Source organism: Antedon mediterranea, chromosome 5, assembly GCF_964355755.1.
Source record: "Antedon mediterranea chromosome 5, ecAntMedi1.1, whole genome shotgun sequence".
Lineage (NCBI taxonomy): Eukaryota > Metazoa > Echinodermata > Crinoidea > Comatulida > Antedonidae > Antedon > Antedon mediterranea.
In genome coordinates, this window is record NC_092674.1 from 15,630,746 (window position 1) to 15,641,583 (window position 10,838).

General features: G+C 34.1%; 1 protein-coding gene across 1 annotated transcript; it reads right to left on the reverse strand.

Moving 5' to 3' along the window:
• Positions 1-886: 886 nt before the first annotated feature.
• Positions 887-6,846, reverse strand: LOC140049735 (uncharacterized). The gene is made up of 7 exons (XM_072094684.1): positions 6,477-6,846; positions 5,231-5,326; positions 4,460-4,669; positions 3,961-4,089; positions 3,717-3,812; positions 3,099-3,311; positions 887-935 (listed from the first exon to the last, which is right to left on the reverse strand). Exons 1-7 carry the CDS (start codon positions 6,844-6,846, stop codon positions 925-927), a joined length of 1,125 nt encoding a protein of 374 aa, XP_071950785.1. The 3' UTR covers positions 887-924.
• Positions 6,847-10,838: the final 3,992 nt, after the last annotated feature.

The following is a 10,838-nucleotide window of genomic DNA, read 5'->3' on the forward strand; positions in this document are numbered from 1 at the left end:
TGTGTGGTATTTTTAGAAAGCTCGTGAATTAATCTTTCCAACAATAAAGGTTGCAAAGTGCGAAACGACGTCCTGACGCTACACACTTAGGTTAGGGAACAGGAACCTAGCCTAGGCCAAAATTGTTTCTACAGTTTTGTATCAGTTAGTATCTGTGAATCGTAACTATTTCACAGTAAAAATTTCAAAAAGTATATAAGCGCAAATGTTTTAATTTATTTGTGGTAATGTATATTGTTATAAACATAAACAAATCTATGGTGTACTGTCAATGACCATGCCTTTTAGCAAATATTCACGAGGCATGTACTGAATCGTTTTATATTCACAAATATTATGCTGAATTAGATTTTTAGTTAGTTAATACAAATGTTTGCTGAATGGTTTTATTTAGCCTAAATAATATCTGTACCTTATTACCCTTTGTGTTTGGTACAGTACATTGTTAAAAAACACGAAATACAAAATAATCATTTATAAACTTTATTATTGCAGTTGGGAAATATATTTTTGTAATAAAGTATGCTACTTTTACGTCAATTTCAATTGACCATGACAATCAATAATAGTAATCGTAGGCCTATCACTCCAAAAGATGAAGATACTTGTTCAAATCTCCTTTCATTTTGTTAATAATCAAATTTAAAAAAAAACAAATTAAATGTGTTGTTTAAACTAAACATTTTCCATTTATAATTTTTGCTATAATACGTGCTGGTTGCTTAATAAACAAAACGCAAAACATTACATTATTCATCTTTCAGTTCGATTGATTTATAAAAAAAATTCTTTGGTTGATGGGTAAAAAAAAAGGTTGACAATAAATGCCTATCGGCAATTCGTATGTTCGCCTACCAATTATGTTTCAAAAGTAAATATAGTATGCATAGTTGTACTGTAATTCTTCTGTTTTTTAATGGTTGCTTACCAAATACCTGTAGAATAAAGAAACATACAGTGTAAATCCTTTCATACTGACACAACATTGTATTTATTAATTCGGTATCTAAAACTGTCAAACGGAACTCAAAATAAATGAAATCGTGGAGGGTTTACCGTACATCACATTGACAATTATTCACCATTTTGTATGCAATAGCGTAGGACGTCTAAATTCCTCACATTTACCCATTTGGAATTTGTTTTTATGCGTGTTTATTATGAATATCAATAAATCTGTGACGTCGTAAAAGCTTCATCAAATATCGAGTTATCGTATCTTCAATATGGGCATGAATATTAAACACACCCTCTGTCGCTCTCTACACGTGCAATTTATTATATATATTATATGACAGTGACAGTGACAATGACAATGACAATATTAATGATAATATTAATGATAATAATGTTACGTGTAGTATTATTCAAATTTAATAATACTGCAATTCATTTTGATTTTGAGTAATTTAATGTGTAATCATTATTTCAAATATAAATAAACATGCAAATTAATTTACCTTAACTTAACTTAATTAATAACATATCGACAATTTTGAAGTAAATTACAAAGCTGTATAGACCAGAGTTATGATTATTGTTCCACACTGAAGGTCCCTAACTCTTGGCTGATGAGTAAGATCACTTGTATTTTTAAGAAGGAGAATGTCAGTGAAGCCAAGAATTACAGAGGGATATCGATAGGCTCAAATCTAAGCAGAATTCTATCCAAGATTATTACATGGAGATTGAAAGGGGCGTATGAAAGTCATTTAAGTGAGAGTCAGTTTGGATTCCGCAGCAATAGATCAACTGCTGATGCTATTTTTATAACCAGAGCTGTTATCGAGAAACATCAAGGTACAATCATTACTACCTATATTGTTCTCACTGCTGCATATGATCACATACCAAGACACCTACTCTTTAAAGTTCTACTTCTCAGGACAAAAGCTACACATATCGTTTCAATTCTAAAAGCTATGTATGATGGAACAACAGCATGCATCAACGGGATGAAATCTTTCTTTGAAGTGAGAGTCGGATGCAGACAAGGTGGTTAGGAATCCCCTTGCCTTTTTAATTTGTATTTTTGATTGTCCTCAAAATTTCTGCATTTCAAATCGATAAGGAATTTCCCGATGGATGGGGTATTGGATTTCGTTAAAATATTCCAAATGAATGTACAATCAGAGAACAGAGAAAAGAAGCTAATCAGAATGGAGTGGAAATAATCAAGTGGATCTTATATGCAGATGATCTTGTTTTATTCTCAAAAAATTTTAAAGAATCACAGCAAATGTTAACCATTATTTGTGATACTTGCAGAAGATACGGGCTGAATGTTTCCCTGAAGAAAACGAAGACTCAGGTGTTTGGTGAACAACATCTAGCAGAGAAAAGTTCCTTAGTGAACATAAATGGAGTGGATATTGAAAATGTAAGAGACTTTGTTTATTTGGGGCATACAATCACAAATAGAGAGGATGGCTGCTTCACTGACCATAGAACATCAAGTGCTGTAGGAAAGTTACATGAATTAAAAGAAGTTTTAAAAGATCATGATGTCTATATGAAGACAAGAAAGAAAGTTTTAGAGGCCTGCAAAAGATCCAGGCTCTTATATGGTACACAAGCATGGTTTCCAAATGAGAATAAAATAAAGAAAGCTGGAATCGTGTTGGCATAAATTATATTGAGACAGATGGTCAAGAGAGGGTTTGACAGGGCAAAGAAAGAGGCTGACCAACCAGATGAGGATATCTACAGACTTGTATATTCCAACAAAAGGATATGTAAAATTGTTGGAACATCTTCCTTGAGGGACTGCATATACAGTCAGTATATCCGATACGTTGGTCAAATCTGTAGAGGACCGAATACATCAATTACAAAAAAGATGCTGTTTGCTGTTCCAACAACAAGACAGTATTATCGTGATCCGTGGATTAAAATCTCTCGTATTTTAAGTATGAAAATCAGGCAAGCCAAAGCCATTACACAATCGACGAAAATTCTTAACGAACACCTTAGTAGGCTATTTGGTGCTGAATAGGTTTTCGACTCCAGAGTTCTACGACGTAGAAGAGGAGGATCCCATATGTATGTATGTATGTTCGTGGGTCATGATGTAGGACCTCAACGTTGTTTTTTCCTACCTGCGTAAACTTCAACTTCACAAATAGTGAGAATCTTTGTTCCTGGGAGATATACAGTTATGTACTTTCCTGTGATTGGTTTGTTACATACAATTTCGATGGGATTTGACTCAATCATAGTTGATGTTACAGTACTGCCGCATGGAACATTATCAGTAAAAGGGGACTTGCTTGTATTGCCAACACGAACTTGAGCATCAATTAACCTGTCAGCTGGTTAGAAAAAGTATATAAAGGTATAATTAGAATTTTGCTTATTATTTTCAAATAAATAAAACATTTACTACTATTCATGCTAACCACAAAGTACCCGTTATAACTAAAGATCTTATCATAAGTTATAAAGTGATTAAAAAATCAAATACAGTGCCATTTCCTTTTCCAACTTGATAATACAGTAACCGTAGAGATCACTTTCGAATTAAATGATAAAGCAAGAAGTGATGACGTAAGTTAGGACAGTTCCCTTTATGTCTAGGGTTTGATTATTGTTTTTAACCTAAAGAGTTATCTTTAGCAATACCATTACTTCAAACGTGTACTTCTATTTTATAAAACCCACAGAACTGTGCCTTACCATATTATAGTGAACTATACAATTTCCATGGTCTTACTTACCACAACAGTCTTGTCTGTTATATAAAACAATCTTTGAAATAGGTTTCGGAGTTCCTAAATCGGCATACCACCAAGGATTTTTGTCACTTTCACCAGCTTTTGAAAAATCCATCAAAACAGATTTAGACATATTATTGTAGCATGGTTGAAGATCGATCGATCCGATTTTACAAAAATTCACATTCATTACAGCAGTATTTCATTCAAATAATATAAATAATAAAGAGGTCGTATACATACATACCAGTGTGGGAACATGAATTTTGATTAAATATTGAATTTGTGTTTCCATCAATGGCCCTATTAGCGTCACCTCCTGCGCCACGTGTTGAACTTTGTTTCGCTCCTACAAAATGGGTCACTAATACACTCTCTAAAATATTTGAGTAAAAAAATAATGGTGCTTTGAGATAAAATTAAATCAAATCATTGTCCATTATTTTATTTCTATAATTTTTTATTTTGTTTATTTTTCTATTTATTTGTTGTATTATTGTTTGCATTATTATTATATAGTTTAAATACTATATATAGAAATAAGGAAAATGCCTGCAAATGACTCGCATGCCTGCAAACGACTCGCATCCCGTTAAAACCACGTTTGTTTGACATGAATATGTTTCAAAATAATTCAGTAGCTGCTGAGTTTAATGATGTTTATGTACTAATGTTTATAAATGAGATTTAGAATATGAATTATATATTAAAAATATTCAGTATCGTTTTATGACAAATATTCCTACCATAAATTTCAACTTCACAGAGAGTAAGACATTTTTTTCCAGGAAGACGAACACTGATGTACTTTCCTTTGATTGGCTTGTTACATATAACTTCAATGGGGTTTGAACCAATCATAGCTGATGTAAGAGTAGCTCCACATTGTGCATTTTCATTAAAGGGTGACTTGTTGTCATCTCCAACTCGAATTTCAGCACCAATTAACCTTTCACCTATTTTAAAGAAATTGTCATACATATTTTATAAAGAGTATTACATTTACTTTGTTTATTTTCAAAAGCACTACCGTAATCAGAAGATCAACCGAAAAGCATTTCCGTGTGTAAAACTAGGGATCCTTAGTAAAACCTGAAAGAACGTTTCGCATTGTTTTTAGTATTAATTGATGTATACATTAAATGTTATACTAGGCTTACATGTACAATTTCAATATTTCACATGACTTCAATTTATCACACTTCGACCTGATTTGTTATATTATAAAGTTTGCGGTGCACCACGTTATATAGTAATTCTGTAAAGAACTGTTGAGTTTTTCAACGTTTCAATCAATATACTTCGATTGTCCTTAGGAGTGAGAATCACAAAATCATTCTCACTCCTAAGGACGCTCGAAATATATTGATCGAAACGTGGTTTAACTTTATATCAACATATTGATTTTGCCATGCAAACCTTCAAACAATGAATTATATTATTAAATTATTATATTATTTTTTACCACAAATGTATGTTTACTTATATTTTCTACTTTTTAGAACAGGATGTCTTACCACAACAGTCTTCTCTGTTATATATCACAACTTTTGAAATAGGTTTCGATGAGTCTAACTGCGCATACCACCAAGGATTTTTTTCATCTCCACAAGCTGTTGAATAAAAGTGCATGATATACTTTTATAGACTATTATGTAAGATAGATTTGTTTGGAATTACAGTAGGCCTAAATATGTTCCGGAAACCAAAACAAATTAGTTTAATAGTAATAATAATAATAACAGGATTTTTATAGCGCACATACCACTCAGGAGTGCTCAAGGCGCATTAAAAAAAAAAAAAAAATAAATCATACAAATGCCTGACAAATAAAATGCAATTTCTTTAGAGGGTCCCCATCCAAACAAAGGAGCAGGATACACATTTGCCTTGCCACAGATGACCGGGTGCTCAGAGACAACAACCAAGACAGAGGCACCCCAAAGATAATGCTGGTCAGGAAAAAGTATACTATAACATTCTAGAACTTTAAGAAACCTCATGATTTCCATATGCCTTAATGAATAAATGTGTTTTTAATAATTTTTTAAAAGTATCAACAGTTTTGCAAAATCTGATAGAGCTCGGTAGAGCATTCCATAGACGAGGAGCAGTAACGGTGAAAGCTCTGTCTCCCCATGAGTGGTGAGACTTAGGTTGATGTAGAAGCAGCGTATCACTAGAACGCAGATTCCGTCTGGGAACATACAGCCTAAGCATGTCAGAAATATATTCAGGAGCCATGCCATTATTGGAATTTATATTTATACTGGGTAACCTCTTCAGTCAAAGACTGGTCTCCCAGAGGGCCCAGTTGGTGATCAGTGGCTTTGATGTACTAATACACCGGGGTAACCCCCTACTCGTCTCGAAAGATGTACTAGGTTCTTTAAAGTGCACACGAGCTAGATGTGTACACTGGACCTACGGTTTATAGTCCATATATCCGAGAAGGCTCGTTCTACCACCAGAACCATGGAGTGAGTGAGCCTCGAACCCCTGTCGATGTTATGGCTACGTAATTACGGTTCCACTGTCTTAACCGCTCGGCCACTCACTCACTCTTGAATTAATAGACTTAAAAACATAGAGTAATATTTTAAAAACAATGCGGTACCTAACAGGAAGCCAATGCAAAGTTTCCCAAGGTATTTGATATGTGTGCATATCTTGGTAGTTTTTTAACAACTCGTGCCGCTGTATTTTGAATCAGCTGAAGCCTGTGGAGTTGTTTTTGTGGGAGACCAAATAACAAGGAGTTACACATATCGAGACGCGAACTAACAAATGCATGTACAAGTTGCTCAGCAGCTGCACGATTTAAGTATTTTCTGATGCCTCGAATATTTCTTAAATGATATGACGATGCAGACGTAATTTTAGAAATATGAGCCGTCATTGTCATATTAGAATCCAGAATTACACCAAGATTTCCAACTTGTGTAGTATTTTTAGTACAAAAGTTACCAATGGAAACCCTCCTAGATGGAATTTTCTCTAATTGTTGTTGCGAACCAAATAGAATGTACTCAGTCTTATCATCATTAAGTTTTAAAAAGTTTTTGGCCATCCAGATACGAATTTCAGAGATACATTTTTCAAGCAAATCAATTGATAATTCACTCTGTGTCATGGTAGGTTTAAACGATATATATATATCTGAGTGTCATCAGCGTAAACATGATAGCTAAGATTATATTTCTTAATGATATCACGAATAGGATATACATAAATTGTAAACAATTGTGGACGTAACACAGATCCTTGCGGAACAGAGTAATTTAAAGTGGTAGGTTGAGAGATTACCTCTCTAATACAAATGTGTTGAGGTCTGTCCGCCAAATATGATTGACACCATCTTAGTGCACATCCCTCAACACCAATAGAAGCATGCAACCTCTCAATCAGAATACTATGATCTACCGTATCAAACGCAGCACTCAAATCAAGTAAAATTAAAGCAGTTACTTTTCCAACATCCATCGCACGAAGTATATCATTGCTAACGCGCAGCAGTGCAGTTTCAGTAATGTGATGTGCTTTATACGCTGATTGAAACGGGTCAAGTAAAGAATTATCCTTTACATGTGATAGTATACGTTTAGATACCACTTTTTCAATTACTTTTCCAAGAAAACACAGATTTGATACTGGTCTGTAATTGGATAGCTTTTCATGATCAAGACCCGATTTCTTTAATTGAGGACGTATGTGCGAGATTTTACAAATATCTGGGAAAACCCCAGTTTCCAAAGACAGATTAACGACACGTGTAATTAGTGGAACAAAAACAACAGCATTTCTCTTAATTAACAGAGTAGGAACTGGATCAAGACTGCAAGATTTAGCAGGCGAGTTTTTGACAATTTCAGAAATTTCTTTTTCACTTGCAGGTTCAAATTTACAAAGGGAAGGACAATTATAATTTCCACAGCATACGTCGTTATTAAAGTAATGAGACAAACTTCCAGCACTATCTTTAACAAGAAGTTTACGAATATTAACAATTTTATTTTTGAAAAATACGGAAATTCTTTCTGCAAGCAACTCATCTGAGTGAGAAAATGGAAGCACCGACGATTTAGAACAGTGTAAAAGATTGTTTACAACTTTAAACAGCTTCTTCTGATCACCTGAGCAATCTTCGACCAGATCAGAATAATATTGTTTCTTAGCACTTTCAACAAGCATATTAACAATACACCGGTGATGACAATATTTCTGTCTATTAGGTATTTTTTGATTTCATCCATTTTCTCTCAAATACGCGACGGAGTTTCCTCGCAGATCTAATTTCATCAGTATACCACGGTTTTGAAGAATTTAGTTTGATACATTTTGTTTTTAAAGGTGCGTGTTTATCCATAACTTCTCTTAAAGAGCAGTATCTTTCAATATTTTCTTGCAAAGTACCATCATGCATATTAGACAACCGAGCTTGTATGTCATCTGAAAATATTGTTGTATCAATACTGTTTATATTTCGGATTTTAATTTTAGATTTAGGAAGAGGTGGTTTCTTGAAGTCAAGACTACAAAGTATAGAAAAATGATCAGAGATACCCGGTTTTACAGTGATCCCCGAGATCAGAGAAACATCTCTAGTAATAATGAGATCAAGACAATGACCACCATCATGCGTAGGTTACATGCTGTATAAGATTGAAAGACTGCAATAGACAATTAAATTTATTTGCAGCGATATTCTCATTTTTATCAATGTGGATATTAAAATCCCCACAAAAAATTACTTCTGATGGAATAATGAGATAATCAAAAATCATATTTTCAAATTCATTAAGAAAGTCGGTGACAGACAAACTCGGTGGTCTATAGATGCATACAATATAAATTGTTTTTGTAATATAAACAGTTCCATACATTGGCAAAAAACTCTAAATAAAAACAAAACAAAACGTTATCATTGTCATATTATGAACTATCATGAACAAACATGAACATCAGAAATGTAATTCAAACAAAAAAATATTCAAAACCACCTAAACAGTGCACTGAAGTATATAGTAAGATACGTAAATAAACACTAATGTCAATTGGTATTACTAGATTAGAATTCATATTCATCAATTTAACCATGTGTGGAATTGGAATAATATGGTATAAGATATCAATTTTCTTCGAATCTTAACTTAGGTAACTAGACGTAGTGTAAATCATTATATTTCAGCTCTGATTTCTTTTTTGGGGATTAATTTATCAATAATTATTGTGTAGGCTCTTTTCGGATCCGTTTATGGCTGATTGCTAAAGTAGAGTAAGCTGGATGCCAGATCGGTACCGGTACATGCATATTTAAACAAAACCTGTAGAAATACAGTACAAATTTTGAACTGACAAAACAAAAAACGTGTTAAAGTATAAGTAGGAATAATGTACCATAGGATTATCATCAATGTCAAATCTAAAGTCAAGTCTAAGGTCAAATTATATTTGTTAACCAGTCTTATCAAATAATGGGTTGAGAATCCAGACGCAAATTAATTGCCTATTATTATGTTGTGGATGTATGATGTGAACTCGGCCGTATAGGCCTAAACTTACCGGTGTGGGTACACGAATGTTTATTAAAAATTCCATTTGTGTTTCCATCGATGGCTCTACTAGCAGCACCACCAGCGTCACGCGTCGAACTTTGTTTAGCTTCTATAATTCGAGTTACCGGTACTAATACGCTCTCTGAAATAATCGGATACAAATGCATTCAATTGATAGAAAGAAGATAGAAAACTTATGTTAAAAACTGTTAGTAGGCTATTTTTTCCCATTTAATTAATTTATTTAAAACAAATATTATTGTTTATTATTGAAGTCAATTAATGGTATGAAGGTGTTTTGTGAGTATTCTAAAATATACATTCTGCATTTAAATGTTTAGTAATCACTAGCACTTTGATTATTAAATTTTTTCAATCAAGAACCGCATAGTTTGAATATGAATTTGTGTCTTAAGTAAATATTTTTTTAAATATGGATCATTTCAAATTTAATGAATTTTAAGGCAATTATTTATTTATATATGAGCAAAACGTACTCTGATCATAAACAGTTAAATGATCTAATGTTTTTTGAATTGAAATTTATATTTATACTGGGTAACCTCTTCAGTCAAAGACTGGTCTCCCAGAGGGCCCAGTTGGTGATCAGTGGCTGTGATGTACTAATACACCGGGGTAACCCCCTACTCGTCTCGAAAGATGTACTAGGTTCTTTAAAGTGCACACGAGCTAGATGTGTACACTGGACCTACGGTTTATAGTCCTTATCCGAGAAGACCCGTTCTACCACCAGAACCATGGAGTGAGTGAGCATCGAACCCCTGCCGATGTTATGGCTACGTAATTACGGTTCCACTGTCTTAACCGCTCGGCCACTCACTCAGTTAATGTTAAATGATTTAAACTGTAATGTCGTTACCTGTGGCTGGTCCGTGAACAAAACTTATTTCTCCCTCTTCCACTCCAAATCCATTTTCACCGATACCTACACATAAGTACAAGAAATGAAAAAAGCAAATCAATGACATGGTATAAAGTAATGTAAGTTTTGTACTAACCCTTTGGCTCAGACAGAGTGATATGGCCGAGCGGTTAAGGCAGGGGCGCCGTTTACCGTATCTAAAGAGCCAACAACAACATCGGCAAGGGTTCGAGGCCGACTCGCTCCTAGTTCTGGTGGTGGAACAAGTCTTCTCGGATAAGGACTATAAACCGTAGGTCTAGTGTACACAGTTATAACCTGTGTGTACTTTAAAGAACCCAGTTCATTATTCGAAAAAGAGTAGGGGGTTACCCCGGTGAACTGGTTCACACAATAGCCCCTGTATCAGGAGGATTACCACCTATCTGATAGGACAGTGATTAATTCACTATTGGTAATCCTTGGCCACATTGCCTAAAGACATAAAATGACGACTGACCAGCCAACCGACCGACATAGTGAGCTGTAGAGTCGAGTTGCACGCGACTAATGAAATTCATCCGCCGAAAGAGGCGCGTCTAATATAATCTGAAATGGTTATGCTGATGACACAACTTATATCTAAAGCGACACATTTTAGAATGTTTATGCATTCACGGTTTTTAAGTTCTCAAATATTAAAAACTC